The 21231-nt window shown below is 39.8% G+C and overlaps 2 protein-coding genes and 1 pseudogene across 2 annotated transcripts; all 3 read right to left on the minus strand.

Annotated features, from left to right (window-relative positions):
- Positions 1–240: 240 nt before the first annotated feature.
- Positions 241–8374, minus strand: LOC103944283 (ABC transporter G family member 34). Its single transcript, XM_048576715.1, is given in 22 exon segments — positions 241–743; positions 1042–1296; positions 1385–1556; positions 1643–1870; positions 1952–2085; positions 2308–2682; positions 2781–3113; positions 3203–3405; positions 3507–3672; positions 3766–3869; positions 4020–4180; positions 4275–4395; positions 4398–4742; positions 4745–5173; positions 5263–5353; positions 5481–5771; positions 5883–5967; positions 6221–6309; positions 6437–6557; positions 6800–7205; positions 7874–8127; positions 8293–8374. Coding segments are annotated over 20 exon segments (4350 nt in total). The 5' UTR covers positions 7177–7205; positions 7874–8127; positions 8293–8374; the 3' UTR covers positions 241–473.
- On the minus strand, positions 8234–10478 carry LOC103944284 (annotated as a pseudogene).
- Positions 10479–11305: 827 nt separating this feature from the next.
- On the minus strand, positions 11306–18603 carry LOC103944282 (pleiotropic drug resistance protein 2). The gene is given in 21 exon segments (XM_009354706.3): positions 11306–11601; positions 11604–11810; positions 12108–12362; positions 12453–12598; positions 12601–12623; positions 12711–12938; positions 13020–13153; positions 13376–13402; positions 13404–13751; positions 13850–14182; positions 14271–14473; positions 14575–14740; positions 14834–14937; positions 15083–15243; positions 15338–16238; positions 16328–16418; positions 16547–16837; positions 16944–17028; positions 17282–17370; positions 17498–17618; positions 17862–18603. Coding segments are annotated over 21 exon segments (4413 nt in total). The 5' UTR covers positions 18239–18603; the 3' UTR covers positions 11306–11478.
- Between the last annotated feature and the right edge of the window lie 2628 nt (positions 18604–21231).

Below are 21231 nucleotides of genomic sequence, written 5' to 3' on the forward strand. Positions count from 1 at the left end.
CCTGAAAAATTGAAATATATTTGAGTGTTTCGTTGAACTAGTGTGTTAAGAGTAGTTGTTTAATCTCTGAAAAATTGAAATATATTTTAGTGTTTCGTTGAACTAGTGTGTTCATCGACCACATTACCCATAAAATTACGTTCTAAAATCAATAAATGTGATACATGTAATGTTATTTGTTAGTCATAGAGTCATAGACTTTGCCAGTTATGCAAGTGAGTCATAGCATGACAAAAAAGATACACGTAAAATTTAATCGTTTACTAAAAGTGAAACTTGTCTACGTAACGTCAATATCACGCCACCCACAATAATCAAGACATTCCAACTCGTTCAGAAATTGCATTTTTGGACCCTAATTAAACACTCCTCTAACACTAGATACTAGAAAACTAACACAAACTACAAAAACTAATACCCTCCCCGGGACTTACTAATATGATTTGCAGTAGTATTGAAAGTTGGTTCTTTCTCTATCTCCTTTGGAAGTTGAGGAACTTGATGCCATAGGCAAACACACAGAAGAAAAGAAGAACCCAGCCGACGTGTGCGGCGGCGACGGCCGGAAGGAAGTCATACTCAAAACCAAAGTCATCTTTCAGGAACTTCTTCAATGGCATGGTGCCATATCCAGGCAGGATAAGGTCAGCATTCTTGTCACCCACTTGGGATGTCACAAGGCCATAAACTGTCCAGGCCACAGGGGAAGCCCAGTAGTACCACCTCCACCAGATTGGTATTTGCTGCAAACACAACAGAAATTCAAGGTTAATTTTTGAACTATGGACTTTCATGTAGTGAGGTTAAATGAAAGCAATGTGCATCGACCGCATATTTAGGGCTAGTTTGGGATTGTTTTCGTAAGAAGCATTTCTACTTGCATACAGTTTTGTTACAAATGCTTCTCCAGAAAACGCTTCTATGAGCTAGAAGCTAAGGTTTTCTACCAAATGCAGTTAGAACAATGTTTGATAGTCAGAAACCGCTTTTATCTCTTCTAGAAACAATCCCAAATAGGCCCTTAATTTTGATATGACGTACCGGTCTTAGAATGAGGAAGCCGGAAAACAAGTTCCAGAAACCGAGGAAGAAGGACATGACAATGGCAGCAATCTGGGGGCCCGGAGTCAGTGCAACCACCATCATACCGTACATTGTGAAGTAGATGAAGCACATTAGGATATAGTAGTAGAACCAAATGAATTTTTCGACTTTCCACGTGAATCCAATCATGGAGAAGAGAAGAAGTGTATATATAAATGTTTGGATTGCAACATAGACCGTCTCTATAGCCACCTGCAAAAAAAGGGGGGATAACTTGTCAATCACGTAATACTGATGTGTACCAAAAGGTCTCTAACAATTTGTCAATTTTATACATCACCTGAGCAAATGCATAAGGCAGTTCAGAATACATTCCAGCAGCTCTTTCGCGGTAGAAAACTGTTCTTTCAATGGCGACAACAAATCGGACCACAGAAGCATTCGTGGTTCCAAGGAAAAGCACAGCAGCATACATAGCTCCCAAAAGGTTCATCAGATCTTGCTGTTGTGCTCTGTTACAAGAAAATTTCGTTCCTAATAAATAGAGATGCCAATAACATGATTTAGTCAAATTTGCAGTTAAAAAACCAGAGCTTACGTCTGCTGTCCCTTCTGCCAGAAGATAAGACCGAATAAGACACCGATGACAATGGTCATAAAGAATCGGATGGCATTGTACTGAGGATTTCTCCAATAAGACCAATGCATTTTCCAGAAACAAGCTTTGCACTGAACCGGGAAAGGTTGAGAGTATTTGGTTGGGAAGTAGAGATCTTTGGACCCGGGAGCCGGTGTACTAAGCTCTTTGATAAGCTCCTGGTTCCTCCTAAAAGAACATCAAGAGGAAGAGTGAGAATCATAAAACTAGAAATCATACCTTACACGAGAAAGATATTACGACACTTACTGGTAAAGCAAGGAGTTTTGGTAAATGTCTGCAAAGTCCACATCAAGTTGAGTCTCAACTGCAGGAGCAGTGACCTCAAGCATCCATGTAGCAGGATTGTAACCATCCTTGATCTTGGGCACACCCGGGATGGCCTGTACAGGTTAAAGATATGAGTCCAGACAGCATTAAAATCACAGGAAATGACTTCCACACATGCATTTTCTTCTTCTGCACAGCTCGTTTATTTTGTCACTTTATTCTCCTTTGATTTATTCAATGTAAGACGAGAAATAAACAAGGCTCATGCGGAAATCACTTCTCTAAAATTACTAGTGAAGGATGTACAAGAAATAAGAAGCGAAAGGAAAACTCACTTCAAAATATTCTACAAGCTTGTGAGAGTGGCGGCTGAGGGGTCCAGCATAAATGACTTGCCCTCCACGTTTCATCAAGAGTAACTCGTCGAAAGATTCAAAAATATCTATGCTTGGCTGGTGAATTGTGCAGACAACAGTTCGGCCTGTATCCACCGTGTTTCTCACAGTACGCATGGTGATAGCAGCAGCCCTTGCATCGAGACCAGATGTCGGTTCATCCATGAAAATGATAGAGGGGTTAGCAACCAGCTCCACAGATATGGTTAGTCTCTTCCGTTGTTCAGTTGAAAGACCATCTAGTCCCGGAAGGCCAACAAGAGAATTTCTTATTGGATTAAGCTCAACCAAACCCATGACTTCTTCAACAAACATCTGTATCACCGTTCAAAAGAAGACTGAAAATAAGATTTCAAGATTAAATTGAAAATACAATTTAAAGTCTCGATAAGAAAGATTCCAGTGCAGCATACCTTTCGTGTTTGTGTATTGACATCAGAAGCAAGACGGAGCCAGGCTGAATACAGGAGAGATTCATAGACAGTAACATGGGGGGAATGGATGTCATTCTGTTCACAATAACCGCAGACACGAGCAAATGTTTCTTGGTTCTTTGGATAACCAGATATGTTAATGGTCCCTTCGATGTATCCACCAGTCTTTCTACCTGCCAGGACGTCCATAAGAGTTGTCTTTCCAGCACCACTAACACCTACAAGCGCTGTCAATATTCCCGGTCTAAAAGCACCACTGACATCTCGTAGCAATTGAAGGCGATCTTCTTCAACTCCATGAGTCTTCATTTCCTGGAATCAGTAACCAAAACAAATATATTTCTTGGTCAAAATGAGTATGTGAAGCATCAGGAATAAAATGTCTGAAATGAACGACTTACAGGGGGCATATCCACAAAGTAGTTCACATGGTTAAACGCAAGCGAAAGGGGTTGGAAGGGCAAAACCATTCCTTTCTTTGGTGTATGATCCGAAGCACCAGCAATTTCTGAAGAACTTTTTGCTGTCATTTCTTCACTTAACGATTTCCTTCTCTTTCCTTCACTTTCATCATCAGCTATGACAGCTTTCGCATCCCCGAGAGCTGATGTTGGTTCCCCGAAAAGGAAAAGGAGGGTGTGTCAGCTCCGGAACTTCATTTCCATTAACAAAAGAGTGTAAAGCTTCAAGGTGAGATGAACTTACGGTTCAGAAAAGTCAATGCTGCAATGAACAAGATGTTGAAGAGAAGATAAAAACCAAATAGTGCTCCAATACATATCCAAAACCAGTATTCATCTGTGAAGAATCCTCTAGACTTGAGAAGGACTTTCCCGACTGTAGTTGCGTTAATTCTTGGATCTGTATTTGGCTGCAAACGAAGATGAGAATAGATTAGATGAACGCGTTTTTATGGAACGAAAAATCTTGAACTGAAGACAATCAAACCACAGAGAGATCTTACCGCGCTCCATCTTTTGTCAAGGAATTCATTCATGACGATCGCATTCTGTCCGTACATCATAGGAGAAATGTAGTAGCCCCATAGCATCCAAGGCTCAAGGTCATCTGCATTCAAAAGGTAAGAAGGATAGCTTAGAAAGTGAACAATCATAAATAATTTGAAATTTTCAAGAAACTTAGAACAAATTTAAGCATGCGTCACTTTGGTTTAACTACATTAACACGATAAGGTCAGATATAAGATCGATTACTTACTTTTGGCAACAATAAATCCTCCCAGGACAAATGCCATTAGCAAGGTAAAGGTACCGAGCATGCTAGCAACAACTTGTGTTCTTCCAAGTGCAGCAATGAACCGAAAGAGGGACAGAGCCATCTGATGTATGCCAAAGAATGCCAAGAACTGTTTGAAAAATCTGGAGCAGTGAAGAAAAAATCGTGTGAGTTGGTGTTCCGGAAGGATATAAATTTATAAGATGGAAACTGAAAAATGTGAACACTACTATTTACCTGCTAGCGGATGGAGCAAATCCAATGGTGTAATAGGTAAGAATGATCCAAATCCCTGATTCCACGAACGAAAGTGGGATCCTGAGGACCCAAATTGGTAACCCGAAAGCCCACGCAGGATAAACAAGAAATCCCTCTGCTTAAAAAAAACAGGAAGTCTGAAAACAATCATTCCCAGTTCCGCCATACCATTCGACATCACATTATTCAGACTGAAGAACAACGCTCCGAAAAATTTTCCTCCATTTTGTATTGTGCCCACAGGCATTTCTGTTCTAAGGAACACGGTGAAGGCAATCAAAGACATGATTGCAATCTGCGTGGTCTTGAATATGTACACGAACGAATTGCGCTTCATTAGCAGCCACTCCCTCCAAAAACATGCCTTGAACAATTCCCAGTTTGAAATGGCATACTTATCTGTGACCAATGCAGCCGGATGAGCTCTGGACTTGTCGTAAGGAACCCGAGATCAGCTGCGAGTTGCTGGCCACTCCGAAAAGAGCTGAAGGCCTCCACGAACTCAGGAACCGAGATATATCTGTAGGGCTGGCCTTTTTTTAACCAATATTGTTCTTGGTCCTTCTTGGATGTCACCTCTTGCAAAAAATCGGCTACTCCTTTCCTCTCTGGGCACTTGAATCCCACGTGTTCGAAGAACTCGAGGACACTCTCGCGTGGACCTTGGTACACGATCTGTCCTTCTGAAAGCAGGATTAGGTCATCGAAGAGCTCAAATGTCTCTGGCGCGGGCTGCAGAAGAGAGATAACCATGGTAACATCCATTATGTGAACCAATTGCCGCATGTATCTGCATATCTGAAAAGTTGTGGAACTGTCTAACCCTGTTGATATTTCATCCATCAGAAGAACCTTTGCTGGTCCTACCAACATCTCCCCTGCACATTGTTCAAGCAATTAGCCCCTAAACCATAATTATAAGAAGATTTGATGAACAAAATTAACAATCTGGTGTGAAAAAATATACCGGTGGTCACGCGCTTCTTCTGGCCACCGGAAATACCCCTTCTCATATCATCACCAACCATGATATCAGCACAGATATCCAATCCAAGTATCTGTCAAAATTTCTATACTAATTAGTCAGATTTTCCAAGAATCATAATCCAAAAGAGAATTAAGGGATATAAACAAACAGGGGCGCGCGGAAAACATTTGTCATGAAAAATGAAGGCAATTACGAACCTTGAGAACATAATCTGTGACCAAACTAGTCTTCTGGCCTGAGACTGAGGTGGCTTTCATGAATGCATCAATCTCAGGGTCAGGCTTGATTCCGGCTTCTTTCTCTCTTCTTGAGAGTTCAGCCAGCATTTGGCATCTAGTTCCGACACCCAAACATCGTCCCGAGAAATCCAACGTCTCTCTCACTGTCATTTCTCCATAGTGAAGATCATACTGACTAATGTAAGCACATGTTCTTTTTGGAACAAACTCATTCAGTTCATGGCCACAATATGTGATTTTCCCAGAAACCTGATCACCATATTCTAAGTAATCAATAACAAAGCCTAATTATGCAAACCAATTAAACTGTTTTTAAAGAGAGAGAGAGAGAGAGAGAGAGAGAGAGAGAGAGAATCTCACTCTTAGATCATCATCAAGCTTTCCTGCAAGTGCTAGTAACAAGGTTGTTTTGCCTGCACCTGGAGGACCCAAAAGTAGGGTCATCCTGGAAAATTATCATATCAGTTAACCGTCGAGAGCATTCAACCATGCACTCGAGGTCCGGAGTTCGACCTCCCATCCCCAAAACATAACTATACAGTTGATGAAATGAAAGGACAAATCAAAATTAATTACCTACATAGAAAACAAGAGATTACCCAAAAAACTGAAACATATTTTTTTTGTTTCCGAAATCTGCAAATCAACCACCAATTCCTTACAGTAATTGGAAAAGAAAAGGACTTGTAATCTCATACCTGGAAGGTCTGACAATTCCACTGACATCTTTAAGTATCTGGATCTTTCTCTTTTTTGATGGAGCAAGCTTAATTAATCCCAGAACACTCTGCATCCCACAAACAAACATCTTGAAAAATCATTAAAAATTGAAAGAAAATTATAAATTTAAGGGAAAAAAAAAAAGTTCCTTCATAATCTAGTCTTAAAAAAATGGAAAATCTGAAGAAATCAACCTCAATAGTGTTTAAGGTAGCACTGAGTAGAGTAGGCAGTGCTCTGCTCCCAACATACACATCTCCTTCAATCGACAAATTCTCGTATCGAACTTCAATCTTCGGAATTTCAATCCCCACTCTACAAAATTCACAGAAGTAACAAAAACCCAAATAAAAAAACATAAAAAAGATCATTAAAAAGGCAAAAGATTATCATTCTTTTAAGGAAAAAAAAACACTTGGGTTTTGAAGACAAAGTTTCGTAGAGTTGAGTAGGGCAGTGTGACCAGCCCATGCACTCGAGTTTGAATCCTGTCCGCAGATTAGAGTAGTTCAAAATATCGTTTTTCCAAAAAGGAAAAGAAAGAAAGAGTCTCAAACCTATCGGTTCTGTCTCTAAGTCTTCTCAAGAACTTTTCGTTATCATCTTCCACAACCTTCAGTATACTCTCCATCAACTGCTTCTTGTCCTGCATTCCCAGCCTCGTCACGTCCACCTCATCAGTCACCACCTTCCCGTTATCCAGCACCTGCCTCAGCATCCCTCTTTTCAACCTGGCATACGTCGGCAGCCGTTGGATCGCCGCCCACCGCAGCTCCTCATCGTCGTCCTGCCGCCCGCTTCTGTTGCACACGTCCGGTGGTGCCTGCCACACTTCCCGGAAACTCGTGGACACCCAACTCCGCTCGCTCCCCGACCCCCAGCTCCTCTGGCTCGTTGACCGAGCCAGATCGTCCTCCGCCAAACCCGCCGCCATTTGATCTAAATTCAGCACAGCTTTTGCTTCTGCATTTAACGAGTATTGGCCACCTTTGTTAGGAAAACCGTGTCAATGGTAGCATGTGTGACACAGTACGACAATATGTTATCCTCCAAGATGTCACACAGAAATTGACTATGCTACAGCGTTCTGCACACCCTCTAAAACCCTTAATTTGAAAGCATAAAACATAACTGGTATGCACGTAGATGGGTATTGTGGATGCAAATTTCTTCCTCCTTGATGACAAAATTGCACCTATAAAATAATTAACACCTTTGGTCAAGGCCAAGAGCCTCACGCACCCACGATGAATGGGGGCTTCGGCCGAAGAACCTCCAATACCAAAGTTAGAATTTAGAGAGAAAGTGTTTGAAAATTCTAGAGAATTTTAGCAAGAGAATTCCAACTGAACTTTAAGGAAAAGAATGGGGTTTAAATAGGAGAGTGGCCGGCCTCCTAGGGTGAGAGAGGATCGGCCACCTAGCCTTGTTTGTGGGCTAGGTTCTTGATTTGTGTTAATTTGGGAGTTATGGAATAATTACCTAATCAATTAGCTAATTAATGGAATAATTACCTAATCAATTAGCTAATTAATGGAATAATTACCTAATCAATTAGCTAATTAATAGAATAATTACCCCTTGTGGAGAATATTGGATGAGGATGGATGAAATAGATTTTGAATTGTTACCTATTTTGGGCTTTTTTGACTTGGTTGAGGATGATTGCCCGCTGTTCGAGTGTAGGAATCCGGATATGCCTCAAGAGTATTTTTGTCCTTTTTTATCCAAAATTCACGTGTCGCCTCTCGATTGTTTTTGGCTCCACAGGTATCATAACCCTAAGGATCCTCTGCAACTGTACTCGTAGCTCCCAATTGCTGTGTCAAAGACGAAGAGCCATCACTCTGGCTGTCAGGAACAAGAATTTTCTTGGATGCAGCAACTGCTAAAGACGGCAAATCAGAAACATACGAAGACTTATCAGCTCTACGGTTCTACACTAGCTCATAGGATCCAATTCATCCGGTTAATTATACACTTTTACCAAATTTTGCTATCAAATAGATACTTTATTATGAGTATAGTATATGACAATGTAAGTATGTACCCCAGATTTGAAACTAGTTTGTCAACGCATCTGTATCACGGACTATTTTCATAGAGGGGAGCACAACTGCAGCCACTGGCCTTTCCGCCATACCACCACCTTCATCAATGATCAGTCTGAGGCCTTCAATGTTAAGTTTCGCGTGATGACCGCTTACGACAACAGTTGGTTTCTTTGGCAGTTCCTATCAGGACCACAACACCAAATATCTATTGATTTCAGTTGCATTTCATTGTATGTTGTATATCAAATCTCAGTTAACCCACAAAAGATGAAGTCTTTATCGAGAACTAACGAACGTAAGAAATACAAAAACCATCGGACAATAAACAACGAACGTTTCAGTAGAAAGGATTGCTGATATTAAGAGGTGGAACGCCATTACCTATGATATATCCCATACATTTTTCCTCCCACTCAGAGCCTCTATCTTAGGCACCCGGGTGTCTCTGGCTTTCAAAAACGCCAACTGCTGCTTGACATCTTTATCTTTCTCTAAACCAGCGTGCACAGCAATCAATCTACAGTGTTTGATTCCATCTGCAGTCTCTACGCAGACATTATCCTGGAAAAAACGCACATCATCAAGACCGACTAAGCTTCAGCATTTGGTCCTACAGTTCTCAACTACTGCATTCCGCTCCACCACACACAAAAAGAATGGGAAAGTCAACCAATTGAAATTTAAAGGTTTTTTCCTCACATTTTAGTAAATTTAACACACCGGCTCTATTTTTCATCCAAAAAATAAAGAAGATAGGAAATAGAACAGGCCTCACCTCTTCATGGACCCAAACCATATCAGCAAGAAACTTCTTGTGTTTGTCGGGAACAGCATTAACCAAATTTACCCATAACAATGATTCTTTCAACACAGAAAACTACAGAACAAAGCTACAACATTGAATTTACAAATAAAGCACACGGACCAGTCCGAGTATAGACATTGTAAATATATGACACTAGGTGACCAAATCACTGAATACTAACAAGATTTTTTTGACAAAGACCATATTCTAAACAATTCTAAACTATGGGAAGGGGGATTTGCGTTTGAGTGCAAGGGGCGGGAACATTGCCCTAGAAAACTGCACTAACCCACGCTAATAAGTCAATAACACAATGGTACATCCATAACTTAACAAAGTTTAGCATTTGTCAATTGCTATTGCACAGAACCGGAAAGCATATGGATTCTGACAACCAAAAGTTTTTGTCTACATTCTGGCAGAAAAATTTAAAAGCAATTTTTGACTCATAGATGCGCTTTGAGAAGTAGCTGCTAGATGCTGAAGCAATTCCGAGTGCTTTTCCATAACTACTTGATTTTACATTTAGCAGAAGCACTTTTAATCAGAAGTGTTTGCTACGTAAACAGTCCCAAAAGACAAAAGAACTTAACAAAATGGATCAAATCAACAAACAATCCAAAACAAAAATCCCAAATCAGCAAACAACAACAAATCCATGAATCTCACACGCAAATACAGCAAAATTGAAACACATACCAGCTGAACCATGTGGGACCCCATAGGATTCAAATGTGGGCCCAGCATCATAAATCGACCCTTTGTACTCCGTCCCTTTTGCTGCATTAAACTTGGCCTTGATCTTCCCAACCCATCTCCTCCCCTGCAAGTGCATTCTCTCGTACCCATCTCCCTTAAGCCACCCTTCTCTCTCCTCGCTATCCGCATACTCCTTCCACCCCTCGGAAAACTCCGACCCGTCGGGAGGCGGCGGCAGGACGCCCACGAAGGCGGCGGCAGGACGCCCACGAAGGCGGCCAAGGCCAGGTTGTGGTTGTCGGAGAGAAAGACGTGCTTCTGATTCGGGTATCTGGTGGGCAGGGAGATGAGAAAGTCGATGATTTTCCTGGTGTCCGGGCCGCGGTCGCAGTAATCCCCGAGGAAAATGATGAGGGCGGTGGAGAAATCTGATGGGTCGATGGCGGATTGGAGATTGGACCAGAAATTCTGGAGCTTGGTGTGGAAGCCATGGGTGTCGCCGATGCGGCACACCACTCTGGGTTTTGCTTTTGGGTCTGACATTGAATCTCTGTGCAGATTTGTGCGGAAAGTTTGAGTCTTGAGGTTGACGGTCGTTGGGTTGGACGTGGGAGACTTGAGAGCTCGGGGATTATATATGTTGGGTGTTCGTGGCTGTCATTACTGCCGGTTGTGTAATTTTTCTGGTTTGAATGTCACACCGTTACATAATGTTATTACAAATTTGCAATGTCATATTGACATTCGATTACATTGGAAGTGAATTGATAATATTCCTTGATTAATGATTGTCGCACTTAAAAGTTTATTTGTTCATCGACCACATTACCCATAAAATTACGTCCTGAATAAACGTGATACATGTAGTGTTATTTGTTAGTCATAGAGTCATAGACTTTGCCTGTGGAGTAAAAAATAATCACAATGCAACATGTGGATTTTTTATGAAAATGACAAAGTTACCCCTGAGACATACCGGTTGTCCTACGCGCGAGCAGTGGACAATCATTCTTTAATCAAGCCAAGAGTGTCCAAAATAGGTAACCAATTCCAAATTATCTCATCCATCCTCATCTTAATGTAATTACTTCATAATCTACAAATTATTCCATATAAATGGAGATTAATTGGCTAATTAATCGATTAATTCCTAATTAATCCATTAATCACCAATTAAATCACCCATTTTCACACAAAAAACCTCTAAGGACCGGCGACCTCCATTCCCTATATATATGACCCTATTTTTCTCTAAAAGAGGAGGTCCACACTCTTGCAAAACACTCAAAAACTTTCCAAACACTTTTCTCTCTAAATTCTAACTTTGGCATCGGAGGTTCTTCGGCCAAAGCCCCCCCCCATTCATCGTGGGCGCGTGAGGCTCTTGGCATTGACCTAAGGTGTCAAATGTTTTGTAGGTGCAATTTTGTCCAAGAAGAAGAATGCGGAAATTTGCATCCACTTTGCCAATTATGCAAGTGAGTCATAGCATAACAAAAAAGATATATGTAAAATCTAATCGTTTACTAAAAAGGAAATTTGTCTCCATAACGTTAATATCATGTCACTCAGAATAATCATGATATTCTAACTCGTTCAGAAATTGCATTTCTAGATAAACCCTAATTAAACACTCATCTAACACTAGAAACTAGAAAACTAACACAAATTACAAAAACTAATACTCTTCGCAAGACCTTCTAATATGATTTGCAGTAGTATTGAAAGTTGGTTCTTTCTCTATCTCCTTTGGAAGTTGAGGAACTTGATGCCATAGGCAAACACAAAGAAGAAAATAAGAACCCAGCCGACGTGTGCGGCGGCGACGACCGGAAGGAAGTCATACTCAAAACCAAAGTCATCTTTCAAGAACTTCTTCAATGGCATGGTGCCATATCCAGGCAAGATAAGGTCAGCATTCTTGTCACCCACTTGGGATGTCACAAGGCCATAAAGTGTCCAGGCCACAGGGGAAGCCCAGTAGTACCACCTCCACCAGATTGGTATTTGCTGCAAACACAATAGAAATTCAATGTTAATTTTTGAACTATGGGCTTTCATATAGTGAGGTTAAACGATAGCAATGTGCATCGACCACATATTTAGGGCTAGTTTGGGATTGTTTTCATAAGAAGAATTACTACTTATAAACAGTTTTATTAGGAGTGCTTATCCAGAAAACGCTTATGTGAGCAAGAAGCTAAGTTGTTCTACCAAATGCAGTTAGAACAATGTTTGATAGTCAGAAACGCTTTTATCTCTTCTAGAAACAATCCCAAATAGGCTCGTAATTTTGATATGACGTACCGGTCTTGGAATGAGGAAGCCAGAAAACAAGTTCCAGAAACTGAGGAAGAAGGACATGACAATGGCAGCAATCTGGTGGCCTGGAGTCAGTGCAACCACCATCATACCGTACATTGTGAAGTAGATGAAGCACATTAGGATATAGTAGTAGAACCAAAGGAATTTTTCGACTTTCCACTTGAATCCAATCATGGAGTAGAGAAGAAGTGTATATATAAATGTTTGGATTGCAACATAGATTGTCTCTATAGCCACCTGCAAATAAAAAAAGGGGATAACTTGTCAATCAAGTAATATGATGTGTACCACAAGGTCTCTTAACAATTTGTCAATTTTATACATCACCTGAGCAAATGCATAAGGCAGTTCAGAATACATTCCGGCAGCTCTTTCGCGGTAGAAAACTGTTCTTTCAATGGCGACAACAGATTGGACCGCAGAAGCATTCGTGGCTCCAAGGAAAAGCACAGCAGCATACATAGCTCCTAAAAGTTCATCAGATCTTGCTGTTGGGCTCTGTTACAAGAAAATTTTCGTTCATAATAAATAAAGATGCCAATAACATGATTTCATCAATTTTGCAGTTAAAAAACTAGAGCTTACGTCTGTTGTCCCTTCTGCCAGAAGATAAGACCAAATAAGACACCGATGACAATGGTCATAAAGAATCGTATGGCATTGTACTGAGGATTTCTCCAATAAGACCAATGCATTTTCCAGAAACAAGCTTTGCACTGAACCGGGAAAGGTTGAGAGTATTTGGTTGGAAAATAGAGATCTTTGGACCCGGGAGCCGGTGTACTAAGCTCTTTGATCAGCTCCTGGTTCTTCCTAAAAGAACATCAAGAGGAAGAGTGAGAATCATAAAACTAGAAATCATAGCTTACACGAGAAAGATATTACGACACTTACTCGTAAAGTGAGGAGTTTTGGTAAATGTCTGCAAAGTCCACATCAAGTTGAGTCTCAACTGCAGGAGCAGTGACCTCAAGCATCCATGTAGCAGGATTGTATCCATCCTTAATCTTGGGCACACCCGGGATGGCCTGTAGAGGTTAAAGATATGAGTCCAGACCGCATTAAAATCACAGGAAATGACTTCCACACATGCATTTTCTTTTTCTGCATAACTTGTTTATTTTGTCACTTGATTCTCCTCTGATTTATTCAATGTAAGACAAGAAATAAATAGGGCTCGTGCGGAAATCACTTCTCTAAAATTACTAGTGAAGGACGTACAAGAAATAAGAAGTGAAAGGAAAACTCACTTCAAAATATTCTACAAGCTTGTGAGAGCTGGCGGCCGAGGGGTCCAGCATAAATGACTTGCCCTCCACGTTTCATCAAGAGTAACTCGTCGAAAGATTCAAAAATATCTATGCTTGGCTGGTGAATTGTGCAGACAACAGTTCTGCCTGTATCCACCGTGTTTCTCACAGTACGCATGACGATAGCAGCAGCCCTAGCATCGAGACCAGATGTCGGTTCATCCATGAAAATGATAGAGGGGTTAGCAACCAGCTCTACAGCTATGGTTAGTCTCTTCCGTTGTTCTGTTGAAAGACCATCTAGTCCCGGGAGGCCAACGAGAGAATTTCTTATTGGATTAAGCTCAACCAAATCCATGACTTCTTCAACAAACATCTGTATCACCATTAAAAAGAAGATTGAAAATAAGATTTCAAGATTAAATTGAAAATACGATTTAAAGTATAGATAAGAAAGATTCCAGTGCAATATACCTTTCGTGTTTGTGTATTGACATCAGAAGCAAGACGGAGCCAGGCTGAATACAGGAGAGATTCATAGACAGTAACATGAGGGGAATGGATGTCATTTTGTTCACAATAACCGCTGACACGAGTAAATGTTTCTTGGTTCTTTGGGTAACCAGATATGTTAATGGTCCCTTCGATATATCCACCAGTCTTTCTACCTGCCAGGACGTCCATAAGAGTTGTCTTTCCAGCACCACTAACACCTACAAGCGCTGTCAATATTCCCGGTCTAAAAGCACCACTGACATCTCGTAGCAATTGAAGGCGATCTTCTTCAACTCCATGAGTCTTCATTTCCTAGAATCAGTCACCAAAACAAGTATATTCTTGATCGAAATGAGTATGTGAAGCATCAGGAATAAAATGTCTGAAATGAACAACTTACAGAGGGCATATCCACAAAGTAGTTCACATGGTTAAACGCAAGCGAAAGGGGTTGGAAGGGCAAAACCATTCCTTTCTTTGGTGTATGATCCGAAGCACCAGAAATTTCTGAAGAACTTTTCAATGTCATTTCTTCACTTAACGACTTCCTTCTCTTTCCTTCACTTTTGTCATCAGCTATGACAGCTTTTGAATCCCCGAGAGCTGATGTTGGTTCCCCGAAAAAGAAAAGAAGGGTGTGTGAACTCCGGAACTTCATTTCCATTAACAAAAGATAGTAAAGCTTCAAAGTGAGATGAACTTACGGTTCAAAAAAGTCAATGCTGCAATGAACAAGATGTTGAAGAGAAGAGAAAAACCAAATAGTGCTCCAATACATATCCAAAACCAGTATTCATCTGTGAAGAATCCTCTAGACTTGAGAAGGACTTTCCCGACTGTAGTTGCGTTAATTCTTGGATCTGTATTTGGCTGCAAACGAAGATGAGAATTGATTAGATGAACGTGTTTTTATGGAACGAAAAATCATGAACTCAAGACAATCAAACCACATAGAGATCTTACCGCGCTCCATCTTTTGTCAAGGAATTCATTCATGACAATTGCATTCTGTCCGTACATCATAGGAGAAATGTAGTAGCCCCATAGCATCCAAGGCTCAAGGTCATCTGCATTCATAAGAAGGATAGCTTAGAAAGTGAATAATCATAAATAATTTGAAATTTTCAAGAAACTTAGAACAAATTTAAGCATGCGTTAGTTTGGTTTAACTACATTAACACGATAAAGTCAGATATAAGATCGATTACTTACTTTTGGCAACAATAAATCCTCCCAGGACAAATACCATTAGCAAGGTAAAGGTACCGAGCGTGCTAGCAACAACTTGTGTTCTTCCAAGTGCAGCAATGAACCGAAAGAGAGACAGAGCCATTTGATGTATGCCAAAGAATGCCAAGAACTGTTTGAAAAATCTGGAGCAGTGAAGAAAAAATCATGTGAGTTGGTGTTCCGAAAGGATATAAATTTATAAGATGGAAACTGAAAAATGTGAACACTACTATTTACCTGCTAGCAGATGGAGCAAATCCAATGGTGTAATAGGTAAGAATGATCCAAATCGCTGATTCCACGAACGAAAGGGGGATCCTGAGGACCCAAATTGGTAACCCGAAAGCCCATGCAGGATAAAACAAGAAATCCCTCTGCTTATAGAAAACAGGAAGTCTGAAAACAGTCATTGCCAGTTCCGCCATACCATTAAACATCACATTAATCAGACTGAAGAACAACGCTCCGAAAAATTTTCCTCCATTTTGTACTGTGCCTACTGGCATTTCTGTTCTAAGGAACACAGTGAAGGCAATCAAAGACATGATTGTAATCTGTGTGGTCTTGAATACGTACACGAACGAATTGCGCTTCATTAGCAGCCACTCCCTTGAAAAACATGCCTTAAACAATTCCCAGTTTGAAATGCCATACTTATCTGTGACCAATGCAGCCGGATGAGCTCTGGACTTGTCGTAAGGAACCCTGAGATCAGCTGCAAGTTGCTGGCCACTCCGAAAAGAGCTGAAGGCCTCCACGAACTCAGGAACCGAGATATATCTGTAGGGCTGGCTTTTTTTTAACCAATACTGTTCTTGGTCATTCTTGGATGTCACCTCTTGCAAAAAATCGGCAACTCCTTTCCTCTCTGGGCACTTAAATCCTACATGTTCAAAGAACTCGAGGACACTCTCGCGTGGACCTTGGTACACGATCTGCCCTTCTGAAAGCAGTATGAGGTCATCGAAGAGCTCAAATGTCTCCGGCGCGGGCTGCAGAAGAGAGATTACCATGGTAACATCCATTATGTGAACCAATTGCCGCATGTATCTGCATATCTGAAAAGTTGTGGAACTGTCTAACCCTGTTGATATTTCATCCATCAGAAGAACTTTTGCTGGTCCTACCAACATCTCCCCTGAACATTGTTCAAGCAATTAGTCTCTAAACCATAATTATAAGTAAATTTGATGAACAAAATTAACAACATGGTGTGAAAAAATATACCGGTGGTCACGCGCTTTTTCTGGCCACCGGAAATACCCCTTCTCATATCATCACCAACCATGATATCAGCACAAATATCCAATCCAAGTATCTGTCAAAATTTCCATACTAATTAGTCAGATTTTTCAAGAATCATAATCCAAAAAAGAATTAAGGGACATAAACAAATAGGGGCGCGTGGAAACATTTTGTCTTAAAAAAATGAAGGCAATTACGAACCTTGAGAACATAATCTGTGACCAAACTAGTCTTCTGGCCTGAGACTGAGGTGGCTTTCATGAATGCATCAATCTCGGGGTCAGGCTTGATTCCGGCTTCTTTCTCTCTTCTTGAGAGTTCAGCCAGCATTTGGTATCTAGTTCCGACACCCAAACATCGTCCCGAGAAATCCAATGTCTCTCTCACTGTCATTTCTCCATAGTGAAGATCATGCTGACTAATGTAAGCACATGTTCTTTTAGGAACAAACTCATTCAGTTCATGGCCACAATATGTGATTTTCCCAGAAATCTGATCACCATATTCTAAGTAATCAATAACAAAGCCTAATTATGCAAACTAATTAAACTGTTTACACAGAGAGAGAGGGAGAGAGAGAGAGGAGAGAGAATCTCACTCTTAGATCATCATCAAGCTTTCCTGCAAGTGCTAGTAACAAGGTTGTTTTGCCTGCACCTGGAGGACCCAAAAGTAAGGTCATCCTGGAAAATTATCATATCAGTTAACTGTCGAGAGCATTCACCCATGCACTCGAGGTCTGGAGTTCGACCTCCCATCCTCAAAACATAACTATACATTTGATGAAATGAAAGGACAAATCAAAATTACTTACCTACATAGAAAACAAGAGATTACCCAAAAAAACTGAAACATATTTTTTTCTTTCTGAAATCTGCAAATCAACCACCAATTCCTTACAGTAATTGGAAAAGAAAAGGACTTGTAATCTCATACCTGGAAGGTCTGACAATTCCACTGACATCCTTAAGTATCTGGATCTTTCTCTTTTTTGATGGAGCAAGCTTAATTAATCCCAGAACACTCTGCATCCCACAAAACAAACATCTTGAAAAATCATAAAAATTGAAAGAAAGTTACAAATTTAAGGAAAAAAAATAAGTTCCTTCATAAACTAGTCTTAAAAAAATGGAAAATCTGAAGAAATCAAACCTCAACAGTGTTTAAGGTAGCATTGAGCAGAGTAGGCAGTGCTCTGCTCCCAACATACACATCTCCTTCGATCGACAAATTCTCATATCGAACTTCAATCTTCGGAATCTCAATCCCCACTCTACAAAATTCACAGAAGTAACAAAAACCCAAATAAAAAAACATAAAAAAGATCATTAAAAAGGCAAAAGATTATCATTTTTTAAGGAAAAAAATAGAAACACTTGGGTTTTGAAGACAAAGTTTCGTAGAGTTGAGTAGGGCAGTGCGACTGCCCATGCACTCGAGTTTGAATCCCGTCTGCAGATTAGAGTAGCTCAGAATATCGTTTTTTCAAAAAGAAAAGAAAGAAAGAGTCTCAAACCTATCAGTTCTGTCTCTAAGTCTTCTCAAGAACTTTTCATTATCATCTTCCACAACCTTCAGTATACTCTCCATCAACTGCTTTTTGTCCTGCATTCCGAGCCTCGTCACGTCCACCTCACCAGTCACCACCTTCCCACTATCCAGCACCTGCCTCAGCATCCCTCTTTTCAACCTGTCATACGTCGGCAGCCGTTCGATCGCCGCCCACCGCAGCTCCTCCTCGTCGTCCTGCCGCCCGCTTCTGTTGAACACATCAGGTGGTGCCTGCCACACTTCCCGGAAACTCGTGGACGCCCAACTCCGCTTGCTCCCCGACCCCCAGCTCCTCTGGCTCGTCGACCGAGCCAGATCGTCCCCCACCAAAGCCGCCGCCATTTGATCTAATTCAGCACAGCTTTTGCTTTTGTGTATTCATCGAGTAGTGGCCACCTTTGTTAGGAAAACCGTGTCAAAGGTAGCATGTGTGACAGACACTACTTTTTAGCAACGACAACCGTGAAGTCGTTGTATTAACTGAACTGGGTTCTTTCGGATACTATAGCAAACTCAGATGGTTATATCTTTGGCCGAAATTAACTCTGGGGGCTTACAGAAATGGTTGGTGGTGGTGCGACTAAATCATCGTTGGCAAAACGGCGTGCCACGGTGGTGCACTGACTCTGGCCGCCGTAAAAGAGAGTAAGTGAAAGTGCTTTTGGTGATTTTGGTGAGGGTCTCAATTTCATATGCAGCGGCAGAGTATTCACACGCACGGCAGCTTTGAATTTAGGAAGCTTCATGCAATTGGCGCTGATGTGTGCTGATGTTGACTGTTTATATTTATTTAATTTTTTGGGTATATAAACCGAGATTGAGTAGAGATTTTTTAATTGCCGGGAACACCGTCCAACACCATTGACGCGAGAAATTTTCAGTAATAGTACATCACGTATTTTTATGTTAGTAATGAAAAATTTTAATTTTTAATTTACAAACCTTTTAACACATATCCCACCATTTAAATGGAGACACATTGTGTAACGTCTCGTGTGACGGTTACATTGAAAAATCTTTCCATTAACATAATACAATTCATTAGAAATTAAAAAAAAATTATAATCAATTATATTATAACACTTGATAATCATGTTTTTAACAAAAGTTTCTTGTTATTGAGGAGAATATTCGAAATCAAAATCTGAGAACGAAAATATTTATAGCCAACTCAGCTTCCAGTGTATTAGAGGTCAAGTGTTTGACTGAAGTATATGGGTTGTTTTAGCTTGCGTTTGTGGCACTGATCCTACAACTCACTTTTAACTCACTGCTTATTTTTTTCATAATTGCTACCCATTGTTTTGTTTTATATGTTATTTATAGTGTATGTTTTGTTACTTTTGCATCCCAAAAAATAAACAAGAGTGTATGCTCGGGTGCATTTCATGACGTGTAGATTGGGCAATTAGCAAGTTTCAACACCTAATTAACTTAACACTGCAACTATTATCACGGGTTGGTCTTATAGTTGAGAACAAATTTTAAGTTTGTATTCTACATAACACGTTATATGTGTGATATCTAGCACTGTGAATCATACACTGGTGGTCAGGAGGGGCCAAATGTCCTCTATGAGTTTTGCTGGCCCTTAAAAATGTGGATTGTCGTGTTGGTCCCTTTTTGTAAAATAAAAAAAGCACTGCAATTCAATCTTTAGGTTAAGAACTGTGTAAAAACTAAAAAGTTGTATTGCTATTTATCGTTTTTCTTTGTTGTATAACTTATATTGGAGAAAATTGAACCTAAATTCTGAAATTATCGTAATCATGTTCGCTGGTTACAACACTTGTCCTCTTCGCTTGAACTAACCTCAAGAGCTCAAAAGGCAGGTAATCGAACTTCAAGTCGTGTAGCAAAGCAAAAACCAAAAGACTATATTTTCTTAGAATTAAAGCACAAATTGATACTTGCACGCAGCAAGTTGGAAGTAGGACCATGTTCTTTTATTGGATTAAAAGATATCTGAAACTTTGAATCCAAATCTTCGCCGGATCCTCTTTGTGAGGATCTTAGAGATCCGTGAATTATGTCTTTTCATCGTATATCGTGCGGTCATAAATCATTTTAAATATTTTTATTTAAAATTAAACACAAACGGTACCTAACAAAAACTAACCGCGCGATATACGATGAACGAATACGATTGACAAATCCCCAAGAGAGAATCCTATTGATGAAACTTTGAGAAACAGTACAACCCAATAAGTTGATCAGATATAAGGACCGGTTGGTGTGGTATTGGCAGATTGGTGGTGCACAACAAATATTAGGTAATTCAAGGAATTGTTGTTTTAAAATTAATAACAATTAGAAAATGATTTTTAGAGCTCCAAAATAATCATGTGTTTCTCTATACTTTATGTATGGGACAAGAAGTTCAGTATAAAATTGTTTCTTAGGTCACTATAAGAGATATATATTTATCAACTCCTAGGAAAACGAGTGTTACAAATATTTAAATTTGAAATTTTGTGGGATATTATGCAGGTCCGGAATTTTATGATATAAACGATAATTTAATTAAATTAATCTAAACTACGTATGGAAATAAGAATTTTAACTTAAATACAGCAGAAAAAATACACAGCTTTAAGCCATTTGAATAAATCTGCGTCGACAAAATCTTGTGCATGGCCCAAAATTGAGTAGCTACATTTTTCATTTTTGCTGTTCATTCTAGAAACTATTTCTTACGTCTCAAGTGTGTACGTATGATCTGGAAATGGATTGACACTTGGCTAGTGATGTTGGATTGGATCGAATCTGCTAGATGATAATCATGATATATATCTACCTTCTAGAAGCACACAATATACGGTGAAGGATTATGGCTGGACCTTCTAGAATAACGTACTTATGGAAAACTACTTTAGCGTAATTATCAAGTCAGGTCGAGTTTAACATACAAAACTTTTTTTATTTAGTCAGAAATGTAAAGTTAATAGAAGAGAATTTTTTACTTCTTGTGCACTGTGTCTTGTGCCAATCGTATGTGGTATGTATTAAATATTAAGGATAAATTACATAAATTTACCTTAATTATTAGGTCACAGTTTTATTTCTCATTTTAAAAAATTTCAATGTTATATTTTATCTACAAATTTATTATAATTTCACAACTTTCATCCGTTTGTCTGTTAATTCTTTCGTTAAATAATGACGTTACTTGAGACGGAACTCATTCTTTATTAAAAAATTAATTAAATATTAAAAACTAAAAAAATAAAATCATTTAAATTTTTTTTCATGTGGGACCCACCCCTTATCCGTCTCGCCCTTTCTTCCCCGTTCCCGTCTTCTCCAAACCCAAAACCAGATCTCACCCCGCTCCC

The sequence above is a fragment of a genome, unplaced genomic scaffold, assembly GCF_019419815.1.
Source record: "Pyrus x bretschneideri cultivar Hongxiangsu unplaced genomic scaffold, Pyrus_bretschneideri_v1 Contig9, whole genome shotgun sequence".
In the NCBI taxonomy this organism is placed as follows: domain Eukaryota; kingdom Viridiplantae; phylum Streptophyta; class Magnoliopsida; order Rosales; family Rosaceae; genus Pyrus; species Pyrus x bretschneideri.